Source organism: Phoca vitulina, unplaced genomic scaffold (assembly GCF_004348235.1).
Source record: "Phoca vitulina isolate PV1807 unplaced genomic scaffold, GSC_HSeal_1.0 scaffold2, whole genome shotgun sequence".
Lineage (NCBI taxonomy): Eukaryota > Metazoa > Chordata > Mammalia > Carnivora > Phocidae > Phoca > Phoca vitulina.
This window is the reverse complement of record NW_022589705.1, coordinates 81,718,311-81,738,603: the sequence shown is the minus strand read 5'-3', so window position 1 is coordinate 81,738,603 and position 20,293 is coordinate 81,718,311. Positions and strand designations below refer to the sequence as shown.

Sequence of the window (20,293 nt, the reverse complement as noted above, 5' to 3'; positions counted from 1 at the left end):
ATGGCGCAGAGACAGGCTGGGCCAAGCAGGACGGGAGGGCAGTGGCCGGAATCCCCCGGGGGCACGCACCACCCAGTGCTCCGCAGCAATAGCCTCGCCCCCGGCCGATAACGCCCCTCGGGGCCCCGCCCGGCGCTCCGTCACTGACGTTAACGGCCGCCTGGGGGCGCTCAAGACTGAGGCGGTCTGGAGGAGCCGGCTCGGCCCCCGGGCGTCACGTGACGTCAGCCAACAATCCGGAAGCTCCCACACGTGTGCGTCCGACCCGACTCTGGGCCTCCTGGCCCCGCTGTCACCGGCCATGGGTCGCTCCCGCCGGACGGGTGCGCACCGAGCCCGCTCCCTGGCCCGCCAGATGAAGGCGAAGCGGCGGCGGCCGGACCTGGATGAGATTCACCGCGAGCTGCGGCCCCAGGTTCCCGCACGGTCTCGGCCAGACCCGGCCTCTGCGCCCGACCCCGACCTGCCCGGGGGCGGCCTGCATCGCTGTCTGGCCTGCACGTGAGTCCCAGCCGGGCCTGGCCTGGGGAGGAGAAGGGTAGGCGCCTACCCTTCTCCTCCCCAGGAGCGGGATACCCAGGAGCGGGAATCAGGGCACTGAGGTTTCTGATCTGGGGCGTGAGGTCCGGGGACCGGGATGCGCGGGGTCTCTTCTCGTGGGACCCGTGGGTAGGCTGGCCGCCCATCCCTTCAGTCCCGCTGCCGGGCGTCAGGAAGAGCTAGGTTCAGGGAGATAGGCGTACCTGACAGGCATCACCTCACTCTTATTACCCACCTCCCATCCCTACAGGAGATACTTCATCGATTCCGCCACCCTGAAGACCCACTTCCGATCCAAAGACCACAAGAAAAGGTATGAAGGAGTAAGGAGAAGATTGATGGACGAGTGCTGGGCAGACAGGGCTTGCATCTGGTCGGCTCCCAACTCTCACTCTTCTTTCTCCCAGGCTAAAGCAGCTGAGCGTGGAGCCCTACAGTCAGGAAGAGGCCGAAAGGGCAGCGGGAATGGGCTCTTATGTGACCCCCCAGCGACTGGCAGTGCCCACAGAAGTATCCACTGAGGTCCCTGAGATGGACACAACTCCCTGACATGACCTGAGGATGCAAGGCAGGGGAGCTGCCCATGGACAGTGAGGCAAGGGCTAGGCTGGGAGAGACTGTGCCAACCTCTTTTGGCCCTGGGTGGGGGGAGTGGATGGCCTCTTCTGGGTGCCCTCACCCCCAATAAAGGAACTGGATAGAGAAGACTTGCCTCTGACTCTCTAACCTCCAGGCCCCCCCCCCCCCCCCAGCTCCTGCCTTGTGGGGTTTTTCTGCTACTCTTGTTTACAGGGCCTAGGGTGTCTATTCCCCACTTGGTCTAGCTTTGGAACCTAGAGCCTTGCCTTCCCTCGGGGGTCCTGGCATCTGAGCTGGAGCCCCCAGATGGAGCCCCCAGATGGAGCCCCCTCAGTGAAGGGGAGAGGGAGGATCAGATTTATACTCTCCTGCTCCCCAGTGAGAGCAGGGACTGGCCCTCAGAAAAGAAATGGCCTCCCGAGATTGCAGCCCCCGCTGAGTCACCTCCCCAGGACCCAGGTGAGAGGCCGCCTACTTTATCCTCAGGCCTGTGGCGGCCGCCGCTGCCCCACCATCTTCCAGACAGCATAGCAGGAGCCTCCCAATCCAAGGACGGCCAGCAGTGTAGCCACAACCCCAGCCAGTGGGCTCCGGGGCTCTGCTTTCAGCTCCCCAGCTATCTGCATCTGGAGGTACACAGAGGGTCCATCTGAGGGGTCAGTTGAGACTTCCAGGAAGGTAGAGGGTGGGAAGGAGCTGAGAAGGTACAGCTGGGTGAAGGCGATATGGATGCTGTTGCCGCCTCAGGGAGATTCCACCCCGATCCCTCTCGCTTCACTGCCCATCTGGGCCCTGGCGGCTCAGGCGGCAGGAAACGTGACAGCCTGGCTGCTGGGGGGTCAGCCCAGCAATGCTGCGGAAAAGTAGGGGGCCGGTGGCAGAAGCCATCGGTGAGAGGTACTTACCTGTAGTACCCGGAAGTAGCCAGGGGTCAGGCGTCGGAATCTCATGGTGGGGCAGTCTCCCTGGCGGCCTGTGGGGTGGGAAGCAGGAATGAGGGCTAGTGGTGTTCATGATACCCAGGAGCGGGAATCAGGGCACAGAGGTTTCTGATCTCTCATATACATGAGAGCCATGCCTCAGAGGATGCTCACCAGCGTCTGCCCTCCCAGGTCTGGCAGGGGGCGGGGCAGCTGGACCTTTAAATCTGGTCCCTTCCCCCGCCGGCCCGTCCTGCCAGCCTTAGGAGCAGCTGTCAAGAGAGATCAGCATCAGGCCTGAGCAGCACCTCCCCCACTCACCAGGGAGGCCAGGCTGGGTAGGCAGGAGAGGCCCTGCCTGGCAGCACTCGGGAGTCTTAGACCTGGACCAGGTACTAGGAGGGTCTCCCCAGCCCTGGTCCTGGCTCTGTCCCTACCCCTCAGATGGTTGGATATCACCAGTGAGTCCTCAGCAAGGGAGGGGCAGGGTGCCTTGTTAAACCCCCCCCCCCCAAACATTGGTAAGCCTTTTCACTTGGTTTCTGTTGGATCAACGGCCCCTACCTTGGGGAAAAGCACATACCACTTCTTTCCCCAAGATGAAGTTCCTGCAGGGACTTTCCTATTCTTGGTTTGGGGACAATAGTAAAAGGAGATTAGTATATACTGATTAAGAAAGCTGTCCATGGCATGCTAAGAAACAGTCACCAACTGTGTCAGGCAGCATTCTAAGTAGTGACTGTATATTATTTCATTTGGCATTGACTGTCTCATAAAATGAAAAATAAAAAAAAAAAGCACATTTTCAGAATAGCATGTGGAGTATCTGCCTACGTAGAGAATGGAAATTTTACAGTGGTTCCCACTTGGGAATGGAATAGAGATATAATGACCTACTGTTAACCTTTGAATGTTTTACAACAAATGTGCAGAAATAACTTTTATTATAAACTCATAAAACTACCTTTAAAATAGAAGCTACCATTTACTCTACCCTTACTTGCCTAGCCCTGCCAGGTGCTGGGGGCACAAAATAAAGGCAAGGTTGTGGATGTGAGGCCCCCAGTCCTTTAGGGGAGCACATGAGTACAAGTGGTGAGTTCCTGTCTGTTTCTCCCCTACAGGATTGCGTGTTCAGGGAGGGCAGGGGCTGACTGGCTCAGGGTAGGTGTTTGATGAAATCAGGATGGTGGAGACAGGTCTGTGTTTATTGGGCTTCCCCAGAGTGCCACAGGGAGGCTGTTGAAGGAAGAGGCAAAAATGTGAAAGGGGGACGCAGCACGGAGGAGTGATGAAGGGACACGTGCCGCGCAGGGTGTGAGGAAGCATGAGGCAAAGGAGGAGACCAGAGAGGTGAGGGCCGTGTTGCATATTTGGAGCCTACTGGGTCACCACTGAGGGAGCAAGGCCTGCAGGGACCTGCGGGGACCTTGAAAGAAGCAGCCAACAATGTGCATTCATGTTTGATGCCACATGTGAAGGTGGGGAGGGGTCAGTAGAGCTGGCCAAGTTCCAGAGAACTGGATTTGTATGTGAAATGATTAAATGATGACAACTGAAACACACACGCTATATTGAGCCATCCATAGGCCAAGTGCGGAATTTGGATTTGAGGGCAAGATCATGACAGGCTTGGAAGGCTGGGTATTGGGGCACTGGTAGGAATCCCAAAGTGACACAGTCAGAGGGCCAGGCCCCTTTCCACAAAATTAAAGCAATAATAACTCAGATCTATCCCATGGGACAGATTTCAAAGTACTTCAAGGAAATCTTCACAGCGCTAAGGTCTAGGTGTCCCTGTTTAGACAGGAAGAAACAGGTTCAGAGAGGTATTGAGGTTAGGCTCAGTCACACAGCAAGTGGAACTGATTCTGTCTGATTCTGAAGTCCTGGGAGTCCCCTGGCCTGGGATGATGATGGTGACGATGCTGACAGCTACAAACAATATGTTTCAGACTTGTTCTAAGAGAAAGGCTCTTAACTGGGATTCAGAATTTAGGGGCCCCGTAAACTTGGATGGGAACAAATTGACCATTTCCTTCTATATGGATCGACATATCAGGAGCATCTGTGGCTTTGCCACGTATTGAAATCACAGATATTTTTATATCAAGGTAGAGTTATTCAACTATCTCAATATTATATATGCTCATGACTATTTCAAAATCATCATAGTTATTAATCCACTATTAAATCACACTCTTTCAGACACTGCTGCTACGTAGCTGCCATTAATTGGGCACCTCTAGGCCTAGTAGAGGATCAGTGACCAAATGGTGTATCTACCTGTTCTCACGCTGGTGACCCAGGCTTCTCCATTACGCTCCTGCATTCCCTATGTTTAGTTGTTAACTGATAAATATGTGCAAAGAGGTGAGTCAAAGACCACCCCACAGTTTAGCGTTCTTCTAGTTGAACAACAACACGTGATATCGTTAGAAAAGGAAAATTTAACCTGACAGTCTTATTTAATGCTAATAAACACATTACTATATCATAAATTTGTGGGGTTTTTTATTATTAACATATAATGTATTCTTTGTTTCAGGGGTACAGGTTTGTGATTCATCAGTCTTCCACAATACACTGCTCCCCGCAAAACATACCCTCCCCAATGTCCATCACCCAGTCACCCCATTCCTCCCACCCCCCCTCCACTCCAGCAACCCTCAGTTTGTTTCCTGCGATTAAGAGTCTGTTATGGTTTATCTCCCTCTCTGTTTTCGTCTTGTTTCATTTTTTCCTCTTCCCTATGATCTTCTGCCTTGTTTCTCAAATTCCACATTATCAGTGAGATCATATGATAATTGTCTTTCTCTGATTGACTCATTTCACTTAGCATAATACACTTTAGTTCCATCTACCTGGTTGCAAATGGCAAGATTTCATTTTTTCATGGCTGCATAATATTCCTGTGTGTGTCTTCTTTATCATCTTCTTTATCCATTTATCTGTCGGACATCTGGGCTCTTCCCATAGTTTGGCTATTGTGGACATTGTTGCTATAAACATTGGGGGTGCAGGTGCCCCTTCAGATTACTACATTTGTATCTTTGGGGTAAATACCTAGCAGTGCAATTGCTGGGTCATAGGGTAGCTCTATTTCAAACTTTTTGAGGAACCTCCATACTGTTTTCCAGAGTGGCTGCTCCAGCTTGCATTCCCACCAACAGTGTAGAAGGGTTCCCCTTTCTCCGCATCCTCGCCAACATCTGTCGTTTCCTGACTTGTTACTTTGAGCCATTCTGACTGGTGTGAGGTGGTATCTCATTGAAGTTTTGATTTGTATTTCCCTAATGCCGAGTGATGTGGAGCACTTCTTCATGTGTCTGTTGGCCATTTGGATGTCTTCTTTACAGAAATGCCTGTTCATGTCTTCTGCCCATTTCTTGATTGACTTATTTGTTCGTTGGGTGTTGAGTTTGATAAGTTCTTTATAGATTTTGGATGCTAGCCCTTTATCTGATATGTCATTTGCAAATATCTTCTCCCATTCTGTCAGTTGTCTTTTGGTTTTGTTGACTGTTTCCTTTCCTGTGCAAAAGCTTTTTATCTTAATGAAGTCCCAGTAGTTCATTTTTGCCCTTGCTTCCCTTGCCTCTGGTGATGTGTCCAGCAAGAAGTTGCTGCGGCCGAGGTCACAGAGGTTGCTGCTTGTGTTCTCATCTAGGATTTTGATGGATTCCTGTCTCACATTTAGGTCTTTCATCCATTTTGAGTCTATTTTTGTGTATGGTGTAAGGAAATGGTCCAGTTTCATTCTTCTGCATGTGGCTGTCTAATTTTCCCAACACCATTTGTTGAAGAGACTGTCTTTTTTCCATTGGATATTCTTTCCTGCTTTGTCAAAGATTAGTTGACCATAGAGGTGAGAGCCCATTTCTGGGCTCTCTATTCTGTTCCATTGATCTATGTGTCTGTTTTTGTGCCAGTACCAAACTGTCTTGATGATTACAGCTTTGTAATAGAGCTTGAAGTCTGGAATTGTGATGCCACCAGCTTTGGTTTTCTTTTTCAACATTCCTCTGGCTATTCAGGGTCTTTTCTGGTTCCATACAAATTTTAGAATTATTTGTTCCATTTCTGTGAAAAAGTTGATGATATTTTGATAGGGATTGCATTGAATGTGTAGATTGCTCTAGGTAGCATAGACATTTTCACAATATTTGTTCTTCTAATCCATGAGCATGGAACATATTTTCCATTTCTTTGTGTTTTCCTCAATTTCTTTCATGAGTATTCTATAGTTTTCTGAGAACAGATCCTTTGCCTCTTTGGTTAGATTTATTGCTAGGTATCTTACAGTTTTTTGGTGTAATTGTAAATGGGATCGACTCCTTAATTTCTCTTTCTTCTGTCTTGTTGTTGGTGTATAGAAATGCAACTGATTTCTGTGCATTGATTTTATATCCTTCCACTTTAGTGAATTCCTGTATGAGTTCTAGCAGTTTTGGGGTGGAGTCTTTTGGGTTTTCCACATAAAGTATCATATCATCTGCAAAGAGTGAGAGTTTGACTTCTTTGCCGATTCGTATGCCTTTTATTTCTTTTGTTGTCTGATTGCTGAGGCTTGTGGTGTTTTGGGGTTTTTTTTTAAGATTTTTTTTTTTTAAGTAATCTCTACACCCAGCAAACGTGGGGCTCCAACTCACAACCCCAAGATCAAGAGTTGCACACTATACTGTGCCAGCCAGGCACCCCAATCATAAATTTGTATGTTGTTATTGTTTTTTTTAAAGATTTTATTTATTTGCCAGAGAGAGAGAGGGAGAGCACAAGCAGGGGGAGTAGCAGAGGGAGAAGCAGGCTCCCCACTGAGCAAGGAGCCTGATGTGGGACTGGATTCTAGGACCCTGGGATCATGACCCGAGCTGAAGGCAGACACTTAACCAACTGAGCCACCCAGGCAGCCCGTAAATTTGTGTTTTAAATATATTTTAGTTATAATTCTCTTCCTTGTAACCTTCAGCATTTTTTTTTTTTAATGCTTCCAAAAAGCACTATTCTGAGAAAGGGTCCATAGCTTTCACCAGACTGCCAGAAGGGTCTGTGTGCCAAAAAAGGGGGGAACTAAAAACCCCTATTCCGAAAAGTTTTAGAGCTATTAACACAGGTACTATGCACAGCAGCCCATTTTGCAGACAAACTGACGTTGGGTGGGTTGGGTGGGTAGGGTCAGGGAGCCAACAAACTGCAGAACGGACATTTGCAGCCAGGGCTCTGACTCCCTCACCTCTGTGCTTTGCTGCTGCGCTTCTTGCTCACCCTTCTGACCCTTCCTTCCTTCCTTCCCTTCCTTCCTTCCTTCCCTTCCTTTCCTTCCTTTCCTTCCTCCCTTCCTTTCTTTCCTTCCTTCCTTTTCTTTCTTGGAGCCTAAAGGTCAGAGTGCACTTTGGGGCGGGATCCCGGCCCGCTCCCAAGCCGCCTGGGTCGCACACCAGCGGCACGGCCTCGGGTCGGGACGCCCAGGAGCCCAAGGACGCCTGAAGGGCGGGGCGGGAGGCGGACAGGCGGCGGGCCAATGGCGGGGCAGCGCCTCACCTGGCCGTCCAAGCTGGGCCCAGGTATGCCGGTGGCTCCGCCCAGCGCCCAGCCCCGGTCCCTCCCCAGGCGGGACTCCGGGAGCGGAAATTCCTGCGCGGGCGGGACCCGGCGGGAGCGGCTCCCGGCGGGCGGTCTCGGCCATGGAGCCGGTAGCGAGCTGGACCCCCGGGAAGGTGGCAGCTTGGCTGAGAGGTGGGCCTGGGCAGAGTCGGGCTTGAGGGGCGCTGCGACCGGGAGAGGGAAAGGAAGAAGGACGAGCCAGTCTGTCAGTTGGTGGGTCAAGTAATTTACAGAGCTTCTGCCGGGTACCTGGTACTGTGCTAGGCAGAAGGATCGGCGGGATGACCCCGGGGGGCCCGAGAACTTGAGGGGGTCTCCCATCGCCCCAGCATCGCCAGGGGCTGCCAGGGTGGCGGCGGGGAGGCGGTGGTTGGGTCAGGAACACAGCGGGGCGGCCCCCGCGCGCCCTCGCCCACTGTCTTTAGCTTCCCTCCGCCCCAGGGCTCAGTGGGCTGGTATTAAACCCATTTTTCAGAAGCGGAAACTGACGGACTGAGCCGGGAAGTGATTTGCTTGGGCTTTGGAATAGGGCCGGTCCTCCTGTCTTTTCCCTTCTCCCCACCTTGAGGTTCCCAGAGAGAGAAAAGGAAGGCCCGGTCAGACCGGAGGGGTTGGCACAGCCCCACGGGGCCTCGGGGGAGGCCGTGCTGGCCCGTCAGTGAGCCCCGATGGGTGGGAAACGGCCCAGACTGCAGCTGGGAGAGGGGAGGGGAGTCCCGACAGCCTTCCGGGTGGGGGAAGCTCCCAAGGGAGTGAAGGGGAACGGAGGACGCTGCTGGCAGGCCCAGGGCTCAGGGCCACCAGCCCTTGAAAAGCAGAGATTCAGGGCTGGAGTCAGACTCCCAGGCTGAGTTCCAGGCCCTGCCCCTCCACTCACCAGCTCTGCGACCAGAGGTCTCAGTTTCTCTGTCCATAAGATGAGAAAGTCAGCAATGACCTCATGAGGTAGACAAAATGAAACAATCCTGGCAGGTGCCTGGCCTGTGTGGCCCAGTGTAGGAGACTGGGGAGGAAGGCAGCACAGCAGGGTCACTGTCCATGGCAAAGGAGCTGCTCGGAGGCTGTAGCCATGGAGTCCAGGGACTCCCAGCCCAGTGTTCTTTTTTTTTTTTTTTTTAAAGATTTTATTTATTTATCTGAGAGAGAGAATGGGAGACAGAGAGCATGAGAGGGGAAGGGTCAGAGGGAGAAGCAGACCCCCCGCTGAGCAGGGAGCCCGATGTGGGACTCGATCCCAGGACTCCAGAATCATGACCTGAGCCGAAGGCAGTTGCTTAACCAACTGAGCCACCCAGGCGCCCCAGCAGCCCAGTGTTCTTAATGTCACATGGGGAATGAAGGGGAGCTATTAATGACACTCACATTCCTCAGTGACGGAGCCTGACTTGGAATGGAAGGAATTCCTTCAAAGAGTGAGCAAGCTTCTTAATTTCTGTATCAATTTTCCCACCTATAAAATGGAGATAACAATAGTCATTATCTTCTACATTCAGTGAGCACTAAATGTGTTAATATGTAGAAAGCCCTTAAAATTTTGCCTAGCACACAAAAAGCTTTCGATAGATATTATTCCTATTTTTAGTCTGCCTTATCTATCCTGTGCCAGGTATGGGCTAGAGTTCGAGATGAACAGTTATTTATGGCCCAGAGCTTGAGGGGCAGTGGGAGCAAGACAGCCCCTGACCTACCCTGGGGAGTTATGGAAGGCTTCCTGAGGGGAGTTAGATTAAAAGCGGGGGCAGTGAAGGAGCTAGAACAATCCAGGCAGAAGAAATAGCACATACGAAGACGCTGAGACAAAAGAGCATTCCAGGAGCTACAGGGAGTTAGTGCTCTGGATCTAAAGTATTGAGTTTGAGGGGCTGTGCCAGGGGATGAGACTGGAGAGGCAGGTGGCGGCCTGATCTTACAGGGCCTTGTAGATCAGGGTAAAGAGTCTGGCGGCTGTTACTGTCTACCATGAACCAGGGAATGGGTCAAGCGCTTGACATGCATCCTGTCATTTAATACCTACATGAGCAGAAAGTAGGTGCTTTTATTATTGCCATTTCACAGGTGAGGAAACTGAGGCACAGAGCAATTAAGTTACTTGCTCAGTAGTCTCATCTGTGAAATGGGCAGAACACAGCCTGGGTCCCAGGATTGTGGTTAGGAACAGGTGGGAGGGAAAAGGGCTTTGTGGGCGTGAAGAAGTGGCCTGAAAGGCCACGCCACCCCTGTTCTCCCTCCAGGCCTCGATGACTCCCTGCAGGACTATTGCTTTGAGGACTGGGAGCTGTCTGGCAAGTACCTGCTCCAGCTCTGTCCCCGAAGCCTTGAGGCTCTGACCGTGTGGCCTCTGGGCCACCAGGAGCTCATCCTGGAAGGGGTAGAACAGCTCCGGGCCCTGGTGAGTGAATGGTGGCCACACCGGCTGCAGCTGCCACCCCCTGGGGGTTGCGGGTGGGGGGCTGGCCACTGCCAGGGAATAACCTGCCTTTTTTCTGGCACAGAGCTCTGGGCTACAGACAGAGAACCTTCAGAGCCTGACCGAGGGGTTGCTCGAGGGGACCTATGCTTTCCAGAACTTAGTCCAAGGCCACCTGGAAGGCTGTGCCGAGCCCCCTGCTGATGTCCTCAGTGCAGCTGTGGAGCTGGCCCATGAGGCCCGGACCCTCCTCTTCTGGCTCAATAGGTACCTTGGGCTCCTCCTAAGACCCCAACTGGTGAGGGGACCCTTCTCATCCTTGGCCTCCTTCGGGGCCTGGGAGAGAAGAACAGAGCTCGGCTGTCGTTCAGATGTTGTGGAGCCGGGCAAAGAGGTTATTTGGTCTGTGCGGGGTACCGGGGCGCCTGGGTCCCCCCCCACCCCCAGCTTGTAATCATAACCGTCCTAACACTGCACAGAGGGCTTCTCCACTCCCTTCAACCGCTGCTGCTTGTCCCCCAGGTCCCAGCTCAAATGCCACCTCCTCTGGGAAGCCTTCCCTGTTGCAGGTTCTCAGAGCTCCCTACGTTTCACAGCAGCTGAGTTATCTCATTACTGACGTAATCGTGTGTGTAAGGTCTGTCTCCCCCAGTGCCTAGAGCGGGGCCTGGCACGTCTTAGGCGCTTGACAGATAAGTCCTGTGCTAAGCTCTGTCGATGTATCAGTCATCTCCTCTACCCCAAGTGAAACCCGTCAGAGCAGATATTCTCTCCCCCCATGTGGCAGATGAGTAGTTGGCTCTGAGTGGTTCCGTGACCTGACTGGTCATCACAGCCCCCTAACCACTTCCCCTACCATCCTTCCCCCTGCCAGGTATCTCTTCTCCCACTTAAATGACTTCTCAGCCTGCCAGAAGATTGGGGAGTTGTGCGGGGAGCTGGGCCAGGCCTTGCAGGAGGTAGGAGAACCAAGGACCAGGCTTGGCCCAGGCCGTAGAGACCAAGTCAGGCTAGAGCTTTTTATAACCTGTGAATCAGCACAGGATCAGTGTGGGGATTGGGAAGAGGCAGGGGCAGGAAGAAAGGAGGCCTGGCCACGGGGTAGGGGCGATGGGGGTGTCGGGTCTTCTAGCTGGCAGGGGCGTCTCAGGAAGTTGGACTCTGGGGGAAGGGCAGAGCGGGGGAGGGCACGTATGGTGATTTCTGGGGCTTGGCATCAGGAGGACAAGACCTTGGAGCCAAAGCTCTGAGGCCCTGTTGTTGGCCCTCTACTTCTAGGACAGTCCGGCGGCTGAGAAGGAGAGCAGAGTGCTGGGGATTGTGAGTGTGGGTTTGGTTGAGTGGGGAGTTGGGGTGGTGTTGGGGCTCAGGCTCAGCTTCCTGTGCCCCTCCCGCAGTGCAGCCACGTGGCCGGGATCTGCCACCACATCCTGAGCTGCAGCCCCCAGGAGCTGCTGGAGCAGAGGGCTGTGCTGGAACGCGTGCAGCTGGACCATCCTTTGGTGAGCTCTGACCTCTTGGCAGCCTTGTCTGGGCCCTGAAGTGTGGTTCTAGGACCACACAGAATCCTGTGCTCTTATGGCTGGGGGCCTCCTCTGTGCAGCTGTTAAAGGCCCAGAGGACTTTCCTGGGGTCTTACGTCCTTAAGCACCTTCTCCAGTCCTGAGGGGCTTGGTGTGGTCTCAGGTGACACATTCCAGCCCTGGGACACAGACGCGGCAGGTTAGGGGACTGGGGAAAGGACGCGGACTTTCTTGCTTTAATCTTTGACTAGTTGAGAGCACCAGAGCCCCCAGCCCTGCCCCTGGCCTGCCCCTGTCCTGCCCCAGCCCCGCTGATCCCTTTAGGAGGGCTGCTGAGAATCTCCGACCTCATTAGTCAGCAAGCCCAGCCTCCCTCCGGCCCTTACTGGAGGAGGAGGCAGGGACCCTGAGAGGAGTGGCAGGCCCGAAGTCACACAGCAAGTCGGCCAGTGCCTACCTGGGCCAGCTCTCCCCCCAGTTCCGCCCGCCGAGGACTCTCAGTGACCGCAGCCTCTCCTTCGGCAGGGCCTGGAAGTCCACACCACCAGTAACTGCCTGCACTTCGTGTCCCGTGTGGGCACCCAGGTGGGAATCCCACGCCCTTCTCAGCTGCCCGCCCCGAGGCCCTACCCTCCAGCTGAGCCTGCTTCAGGCCCCTGGAGAGCGAACCCTATGAGCAGCCCCCCCCCCATACCAGGTCCCTGCCGACTCCTGGCTGCAGATCCTGCCTGGAGACGAGATTGTCCAGGTCAATGAGCAGGTGGTGGTGAGTGGGGAGGAGAGGGACACGGGGTCGGGGGGAGGGGAGGTGAAGGGGCTACTGAGTAAAACCAAAGGTTGGTGGGTGGGGAGGGGCCCTTGGGGAGAGCCTTGTGGAGACCAGGCTTGTGGGAGCTGCTGTCCGTGAGATGAGCCAGCTCTCACAGGTCACAGTGGCCTTGGCAGAGCCAAGGTGAAGGGGCTGGTGGAGGCCTCCTGGAGGAGGAGTGGCAGGAGGCTGAGGGCGAGGGTGAGGGCTGTTGGCTTACCCCGGAGCCCCCTGGGCAGCTGCATCAGCCCAGGGTCCCTGCCCTGCCCCCTGCCCCCTGCCCTGTCCAGGTGGGCTGGCCCCATAAGAATGTGGTGAGGGAGCTGCTGCGGGAGCCAGCTGGCGTCAGCTTAGTGCTGAAGAAGGTCCCCGTGCCAAAGACCCCTCCACAGGTACCTGCCCCCCAGCCCTGCCCCCGTCCCGCTTTCAGACCCCTGTCATCAGCTCCATCACCATTTCTGGTTGTTCCCCAGACCCCTCCTCCAGTCCCGGGCTCCCCACAGCTGACGAGCCCCTCGCTGGCTTTCACCGCACTGTCTCCCAGGTAACAGGCTCTGCCGCAGGTGGGTCTGGGCGGGGGTGCCACGGGCTCACTCATCTCCATCTCCTCTTGCTCTCCCCAGGGCCTCACCCGAAGACGTCTTTGCCTTTGACCTGACTTCAAACCCAAGTCCTGCACCCAGCCCTACCTGGACAGGTAGTTTCAAAGTCTCACCAGGTGGCAGATGCCCCGGGCAAGGCATGTGGGATGCCTGGCTCTGACCCCCCGACTCTGACATCCTCACCTTACTGCCCAGCCTGGGGCTGGGCTCATGGACCCTCCTCTCTGTCCTCCCTCCTGACAGACTCCACCTCGCTTGACCTTGAGTCCCGGCCCATTCTCCCTGCGCCCCCAGCCACACTGCCCGCAGGGGTAGCGGAGGCTCAGGAAGGCCCAGAACAGCCTGACAAGGTAAGGTGAGGGCTCAGCAAGGAGGGCTGTGTGGCTCTGGACCCAGACCCTTCTCTAACCGCTTATGGCCTTTTCAGAGTCCTGTTTCTGGTCGGAATAAATCAAAAGGTAAGAGATGCACTTGACTGGCTGGGGGGTCCCTGATACGAGCTCTTCGAAGTCTTTTTTTTTTTTTTTTAAGATTTTATTTATCTATTTGAGAGAGAGAGTGAGAGAGAGCATGAGAGGGGAGAGGGTCAGAGGGAGAAGCAGACTCCCCACCGAGCGGGGAGCCCGATGCGGGACTCGATCCCGGGACTCCAGGATCACGACCTGAGCGGAAGGCATCGCCCAACCAGCTGAGCCACCCAGGCGCCCTTTTCGAAGTCTTTACAGTGTTTGGCAAGACCACCGCTCCCATCTCACACACAGCCTGTGCTTCCAGCCTGGGCCTCTCACCAGCTCTGTGACTTTGGGCTCCTCTGATCTTCCATTTCCTCGTCTCGAAAGCGGAAGAGCAGCGCTGCCTCAGGGAGACACCTGTAACATTTCAAGCACAGAGAACGGGTTCAGAAAGATCAGCTGGGAATGCTGGCGGGGCGGGGGGGGGGGGGCCGGGAGCAGGTTTGGGGGTCCAGGACGCCTCGCCAGCCCCTAACCCCCCCGGGCCGTGCTGTGCTCCCGCAGGCGTGGCGACGCGGCTGAGTCGCCGGCGGGTGTCGTGCCGGGAGCTGGGCCAGCCGGACTGCGACGGCTGGCTCCTGCTGCGCAAGGCGCCCGGTGGCTTCATGGGCCCGCGCTGGCGCCGCTGCTGGTTTGTGCTCAAGAGACACACGCTCTACTGGTACCGCCAGCCCCGGGTGAGCCCCCCGCCACACGCACAGGGCCGCAGGGGGTTCAGAGCCCCGGTTCTTGTCCTTATTCTGCCAGCACCCCCATCTGTGGTCACAGCCCCACCCCCACCCCAGCCCTATCTGGAAAACGAGATCACTCTTTGGAGAGAAACGAACGGAGATGTGCGTGAAAGCAGGCTGAGAAAGGCGTCCCGGGCAGCGTGGAGAGTCACGTTTGCTCTGCCCACCTCCCCTTCCTCTTCTGTGACTCCGTCTATCCTGCCTATTGGTTCAGTGAGCATTCAGGTGCCTGCTGTCCCCCCAGCTCTGGACTGCGTACTAGGGACATAGGGCAGACTGGGACAGTCCTGCTACTCCGGGCTGGTAGCGGGGAGGATGCGTGCGCACTCAAGGACAGCTTGGGGAACGCACGCTAGGATGAAGGAAAAGCCCAGGGATGGGTAGGAGCCCGGCGGACGTGGACAGTCCAGCCTGAAGAGTCGAGAAGGCCCCCTGAGAAATCAGTGCCTGGGGGCTAGTCAGATGGAAAGGAGAAAAAAACCAGGAAGGGAGAAGAGCCTTTGCAAAGCTCAGGGGTTTGGAGCAGCTTCCTGTGTCTCTAAAACAGAACAAATGCATAAGCAGTCTTCTCTTTTGTGGCTGTTTTCCTGGATAGCTTTGGCTCCCCTTTCCTGGCTCAGAGGCTCCCCTTGGTCACACCCCCTGCCCCCACCCCAGATTCCTGCCCTGAGCTCTAGGCACTGGGAGATTTCGGGGGGGAGGTTGTTTTTGTTTTTTAAGATTTTGTTTATTTATTTGAGAGAGAATGAGAGAGAGAGAGCATGAGAGGGGGGAGGGTCAGAGGGAGACTCAGACTCCCCGCTGAGCAGGGGGCCCTATGCGGGACTCGATCCTGGGACTCCAGGATCATGACCTGAGCGGAAGGCAGTCGCTTCACCTACTGAGCCCCCCAGGTGCCCGGCACTGGGAGATTTGTGGTTGGAGAGCCCAGGAGCCACTCTCTCCCCTCTGCCCCCAGGGGCCTGACTGGGCCTCCAGGGTAGTGGGGCTGCAAGCTGACCCTCACACTGTGTTTCTCCCCAGGATGAGAAGGCTGAGGGCCTCATCAATGTTTCCAACTACAGTCTGGAAAGTGGACAGGATCAGAAGAAAAAATAGTTAAGTCCTGGAGTGTGACACACCGGGGAGTGGGGCGAGAAAGGGAGAGAGAAGAAGTGGGGGGTGGGGGGCAGCAGGTAGCTGGATTCCCAGGGCAGCCTCACGGGCTCTGGATGGGCACAGCCAGGCTGAGTGAGGCGCCCCTGCTCCCTGGCAGTGTGTTCCAGCTCACCCATGACATGTACAAACCCTTCATTTTCGCTGCTGATACCCTGGAGGATCTGAGCATGTGAGTGCCACCCCCTCTGACCCCCCAGCTCCCACGTGAGTGCTTGCAAGCCTGGCTCAGGAACCTGGATTCTGATCTCAGCTCTCTGATAGTGGCTGGTCAAGGCATTCACTTCTCCAAGCCTCTGTTTCATCATCTATAAAATGGGTTAATAAGAGTTCCTACCTCTCAGAGGTGCTCTGAGGATTAAGTTAGAAGATGATACAGGTGAAAATCCCCTGGCATACAGTAGGTGAAAACTGCAAGACCCATTTGCCCCTCCACAGGTGGGTGCGCCATCTCATTACCTGCATTTCCAAGTACCAGTCTCCAGGGCGGGCCTCCCTGCCCCGAGAGGAAGGTGGGTGTCTCACAGGGGTGTTCCCACCAGGTCTCAGCTGAGCCTCTGTCTTTCTGGGAATGGGGGCTGGGAGCTCCAATGCCCTATCCTGCTCCCGGGCCTCCCAAAACCCTGTGAGGCTTAGTGGGCTCCCCATCTGCTCCTTCCCCCCCGCAGACTGCTACAGTGAGACAGAAGCAGAAGACCCTGACGATGAGGCTGGGTCCCGCTCAGCCTCGGTGAGTAGGAGACTGGTGGGGAGCGGATAACAGGCTACAGGGCTCAGAATGATACCCACCTCTCCTTCCACCCTGCCCACAGCCCAGCCCAGCCCAAGTTTGGAGTCCACTCCATGGAGACACGTCACCCGCAGCCACCCCCACGCAGGGCAGCCCACGGACTTCCTTTGGCCCACCAGCAGGTGTTCTGCTGGGGTTCAGAGCTGAGATGGAGGGTGGGGGGACCTGGGATGGGCACATCCTCATCTGCTTCCCCCTCCCACAGACAACAGTGAAGGGGCGCTGGAAGGAATGGTGCAGGGGCTGAGGCAGGGTGGCGTGTCCCTCCTGGGCCAGCCGCAGCCCCTCACTCATGAACAGTGGCGGAGCTCTTTCATGCGGCGCAACCGAGACCCCCAGCTCAACGAGCGAGCGCACCGCGTGCGTGCGTTACAGAGCACACTCAAGGTCAGCGGGAGGGCACCGGGCGCGGTGAAGGACGGGGCTCTGGGCTTTCGCTTCTGGTTCCTGGCCCTGAGCTCTGGGCTTAGCTGTGGACTGGGCCAAGTTCTAGGTTCTCAGAGCCAGCCTCCCAATGTGAGGATCAGGGCTAGACCCGGCCAGGTGCTGGGTTCTAAGCCCTGGACTCCAGAGTGAGCTCTGCACTTGGGCTCTGCCCCTCTCCCTGGGTGATCGTGGTGCCTTGGCCACCACTCTCTTCACAGGCAAAGCTGCAGGAGCTGCAGGCCTTGGAGGAAGTGCTAGGTGACCCCGAGCTGACAGGAGAGAAGTTCCAACAGTGGAAGGAACGGAACCAAGAGCTCTACTCAGAAGGCCTGGGAGGCTGGGGAGTGGTGCAGGCTGAGGGCCACTCCCAAGTCCTGAGCTCTGACTCCAGAGAACAATCTTCCCACCCCCTGCCCTCTGACCCTGAGGAGCAGTCCTGTCTCTGCCCCCTGACCCCAGAGAGCAACCTCCGACCTCCTGACCTCTGACCCTGGTCAGTACCCTGGCTCCTGACCTCTGGCCTTGAGGACCACCTCAGCCCCCAAGCCTCTGACATGTCTAGGACAGAGCATCCCCGGGTTCTCTTCAAGGCTGGAAGTAGTGCTAGTCCATGTGTCACCCCAGATACCCCCCTTTGCCTACGCGTCCACCATTTCTGCTCCTCCCTCCCCGAGTGGGGTAAAGTGAAGTGAGCTCTGTGCCATCCTCTCTCGCCAATGACGGAATGGCAAGCTGGGCTGAAAGGAATTCCCTTCCACTTCATCTTCCCACCTGTGGGGGCACAAACCTGTCCCCCCTCCATCTCTGGCCCTTCTCCCTTCCCCAAACCAGTCTTGTATAGGTGTTCATTTTACACAGACACTTTCAACAAAATAAAATCAGTTTATCTAAAATGAATCTACATGTGCCTCTGACTTCTGTATTAGAACCAGAAATCTGCTCCTGGAGGGGACAAGGATGGAAAGTATAAGACGGACATGAATGTAACTAGTCTTGGTAACTAGTTAGTCTTGGTAACTAGTGGTTGGCAACTAACTTGGTAACTAGATAGTCTTGGTAACTTGTCCACCAAGTGTGCAGACCAGTGGCCCGGGCCCTATAGCTGAAGTCTATGCCTGTCGGGATGCTGGGTTGCTGATCCATGGCTAGTGAGCGCTTCCAAGTATGCCCATCTCTTCCCAGCCCTTCGGAGACCAGGGGGTGCTCTCCTGCCCCATCCCCAGGGGGGCACAAAGACAAACAGAGACCAGCCTTTCACTCCAGATGGAGAAGCACACCTTGCATGGAAGGACAGGCTGGGCAGCCCTGGGGGCTGGGGTCGTGGACGGTGTAGCCGGTGGGGTGGGGTACAGGCTGAGCTTGGCTGGGAGGAGGGCCTCCGGGCCAAGCACCTCTCTTCTCTCCTCCCAGTCTCACCTCCAGCTCCGGGACCCAGAGTAGGGACATGTCCCTGTGTCTCCATCCAGGCTGCACAAGAGACCTGACCTGCTCCCATCGGCCTCTGACCTCTAACCCCAGCCCAGCCCCTGAGCGTCCCTGGCTTCCTCCGTGGGGTACCGAGGGGAGACAGTGGTAGCAGAATTCCCTGGTGGAATGCAGACAGCTGGTGGTCACAGAGTCCTCTATGATATCACCACGAGGGGGAGCAAGACCACTCGGAATGAAGTTTCTTTGACGGGTGGGAGGAGACTGAGAGCTATGCCAGGTAATCAAAACAGCTGGTGGCAGCAGTGGACCAACACCAGTATTAAACCTTTGAATGTCATGGTAGGTGGCCCCTGCCTCGGTGCACCCAAGCTGGGCATGCCAGGGAGGGGCGGGGCGCGGGGGCCCATGGCTGCACTGACGGGCCCCCTGCTCACCCTCGCAGAGGGCTGTTCACGAGCCCTACTCCTGGTCGGAGGAGCAAGTGCTCATCAACCGCCGAGACATCATGAGCACCAAGGTAAGGAGGGGGCTGGGGCGGCAGCCTGCAGTGACCCCCCACCCCACAGTCACCCTTCTGCAGCTGCTCCCGTGGGCCAGAGGCCACCATAATAACTCTGTCCCTTCTAGTTCCCGAACGTCCCCTCTGAGGACCCTCCCCAGCAGTGACCCCTGCGGTGACCTCTCATGGCATGTTAGTACCCGCCTGGCGGTGCTCCCCACGGGAACCCCTATATAATGACAGTCGCTCGCCAGCAGAGCCCCTAAGGGTCTCCCTTGCAATGACTCTCGCAAAGATTCCCCAGCAGTCACCCCCTTTCAGTGGCCATTTAGGTAGTGACCCCTACATGGATGCCCCCATTTCAAGACCCCTCTCAGGCAACTTCTCCCCCTAGAGTGGCCCTCCCCTAGGGGCCCCCATTCACTGAGGACCGACGTCCAGGCAGAGGCCTCCCACGGTGACACCTGCCTGAAGGAAGTTCCTCCGCCCTCTCCCAGGATGCCTGGGACATCCAGGAGTTCATCACTCGCATGTATGTCAAGCAGCTGCTTCGACACCCGGCCTTCCGGCTGCTTCTGGCCTTGCTGCTGGTGGTCAATGCCATCACCATTGCTCTGCGCACCAACTCCTTCCTTGGCCAGGTGGGACTCCAGCCCAACCTCTGCCCCCGCTGATCTAACGGGTGCCTGGACAAGGCACTTTTCTCTCTGGGCCTCAGGCTCCTCATTTGCTCATGACGATTGCATTGAATGTTCTTCAGGTGCCTGTCAGCTCTCACCTTCAAGGAAACTAGACATCAAGGAAGACTTCATGGTGGAGGGGGCCCAGATTTGGGGAAGGCATTGGATTTGTAGAGAGAGAGGGCAGGAGAAAAATGATGTGAGCGGAGGCAGACAAATGGGTGCCTGGTGGGGGAGGGTATCCCATTTTAATCAATAGTCACTATGAGAAGATCGCTCAGTGCCAGGGTCCTAGGTATGATCACAGCAGACACAAGCATGTCCTTACGGATGCCTGAGTGTCACGGAGTGCGTGGTAGCTCAAAGTGGGCATCAAACCTACCTAATCTGTATGGTCAGGGAAAGCTTCCTGGGGAAAAGAATGCTTCAGGTGGGAATAAAGAGTAAGTGGGAGTCAGCCAGGCAGAGAGAGGTGGGAAAGAGTGTTTGGGGGTAAAAGAAACAGCTTGTGAGCAAGTTCTGTATGTCCATCCTGAAGTCCAGTATGATTTTGTTCTTATTCTTGATGTTTTAATTTCCTACAAGGAGTGTACTTCATACATGAACTGTGCTATTTGAAATTGGTATTTTAAAAATGTCCAGTGCAGTGGCTGATGATTTCAGAGAGGTGGTCAGCAGCTAGCTGGTGGAGGGTCTTTAAGTTATCTTAAGGAGGATGGCCTCTGTCCTATGTCATTGGAAAGCCAGGGAATGGTTTAAAGCATGGAAGTAACATGACAAGATACGTGTTTTAGAAAACTTACACTCGCTCCCACAAGGTGGACCACAGAAGGGAGGGTGTTGGGAATGGGAAAAGATGGACCAGGCAGACTGTGTTGTGATGTTCAGTGAAAGATGATGGGGCTTGGACCTGGGCAAGGGCCATGGGTAAAAGAGGTCCCAAGCATCTAAAGCTCTCTAGGAGTCAAATCCATGGGCCTTCCTGACTGCTTTTCTTTTTCTTTTCTTTCTTTCTTTCTTCCTTCCTTTCTTTCTTTCTTCCTTTCTTTCTTTCTTTCTTTCTTTCTTTCTTTCTTTCTTTCTTTCTAG

General features: G+C 55.3%; 3 protein-coding genes across 4 annotated transcripts in view; all 3 read left to right on the top strand.

Moving 5' to 3' along the window:
• Positions 1-211: 211 nt before the first annotated feature.
• On the top strand, positions 212-9,941 carry ZNF593 (zinc finger protein 593). Of its 2 annotated transcripts, XM_032390764.1 has the most exons (4): positions 212-501; positions 791-853; positions 948-1,135; positions 9,875-9,941. In XM_032390764.1, the coding sequence occupies exons 1-3, from the start codon at positions 302-304 to the stop codon at positions 1,087-1,089; spliced, it is 405 nt and encodes a 134-aa protein (XP_032246655.1). In that variant the 5' UTR covers positions 212-301; the 3' UTR covers positions 1,090-1,135; positions 9,875-9,941. The 2 variants fall into 2 exon arrangements, with proteins under 2 accessions (XP_032246655.1, XP_032246648.1); XM_032390757.1 differs by lacking the exon at positions 9,875-9,941 and having other exon boundaries at positions 948-1,247.
• CNKSR1 (connector enhancer of kinase suppressor of Ras 1) lies at positions 7,705-17,421 on the top strand. The gene is made up of 21 exons (XM_032390774.1): positions 7,705-7,775; positions 9,875-10,032; positions 10,136-10,317; positions 10,925-11,009; positions 11,329-11,370; positions 11,448-11,552; positions 12,099-12,158; positions 12,271-12,339; positions 12,672-12,773; positions 12,855-12,925; positions 13,005-13,078; positions 13,227-13,333; positions 13,411-13,441; positions 14,000-14,172; positions 15,250-15,323; positions 15,482-15,553; positions 15,820-15,893; positions 16,050-16,111; positions 16,194-16,293; positions 16,377-16,558; positions 16,816-17,421. The coding sequence occupies exons 1-21, from the start codon at positions 7,724-7,726 to the stop codon at positions 17,083-17,085; spliced, it is 2,145 nt and encodes a 714-aa protein (XP_032246665.1). The 5' UTR covers positions 7,705-7,723; the 3' UTR covers positions 17,086-17,421.
• Positions 17,422-18,295: 874 nt separating this feature from the next.
• Positions 18,296-20,293, top strand: part of CATSPER4 (cation channel sperm associated 4) — a 12,020-nt gene continuing 10,022 nt past the window's right edge. Inside the window, exons 1-3 of the mRNA XM_032390750.1 lie at positions 18,296-18,364; positions 18,468-18,542; positions 19,022-19,165. Coding sequence (XP_032246641.1) covers positions 18,296-18,364; positions 18,468-18,542; positions 19,022-19,165 — 288 coding nt within the window. The remainder of the gene's footprint in view (positions 18,365-18,467; positions 18,543-19,021; positions 19,166-20,293) is intronic.

What these genes read in the sequence shown, in the direction of transcription:
- ZNF593 (XM_032390764.1), top strand. Translation starts at nt 302, where the DNA reads ATGGGTCGCTCCCGCCGGACGGGTGCGCACCGAGCCCGCTCCCTGGCC. An exon ending in CATCGCTGTCTGGCCTGCAC is followed by an intron (nt 502 to 790) that starts GTGAGTCCCAGC and finishes CCATCCCTACAG; the next exon opens with GAGATACTTCATCGATTCCG. An exon ending in TCCAAAGACCACAAGAAAAG is followed by an intron (nt 854 to 947) that starts GTATGAAGGAGT and finishes TCTTTCTCCCAG; the next exon opens with GCTAAAGCAGCTGAGCGTGG.
- CNKSR1 (XM_032390774.1), top strand. Translation starts at nt 7,724, where the DNA reads ATGGAGCCGGTAGCGAGCTGGACCCCCGGGAAGGTGGCAGCTTGGCTG. An exon ending in TAGAACAGCTCCGGGCCCTG is followed by an intron (nt 10,033 to 10,135) that starts GTGAGTGAATGG and finishes TTTCTGGCACAG; the next exon opens with AGCTCTGGGCTACAGACAGA. An exon ending in TGCAGCTGGACCATCCTTTG is followed by an intron (nt 11,553 to 12,098) that starts GTGAGCTCTGAC and finishes CTCCTTCGGCAG; the next exon opens with GGCCTGGAAGTCCACACCAC.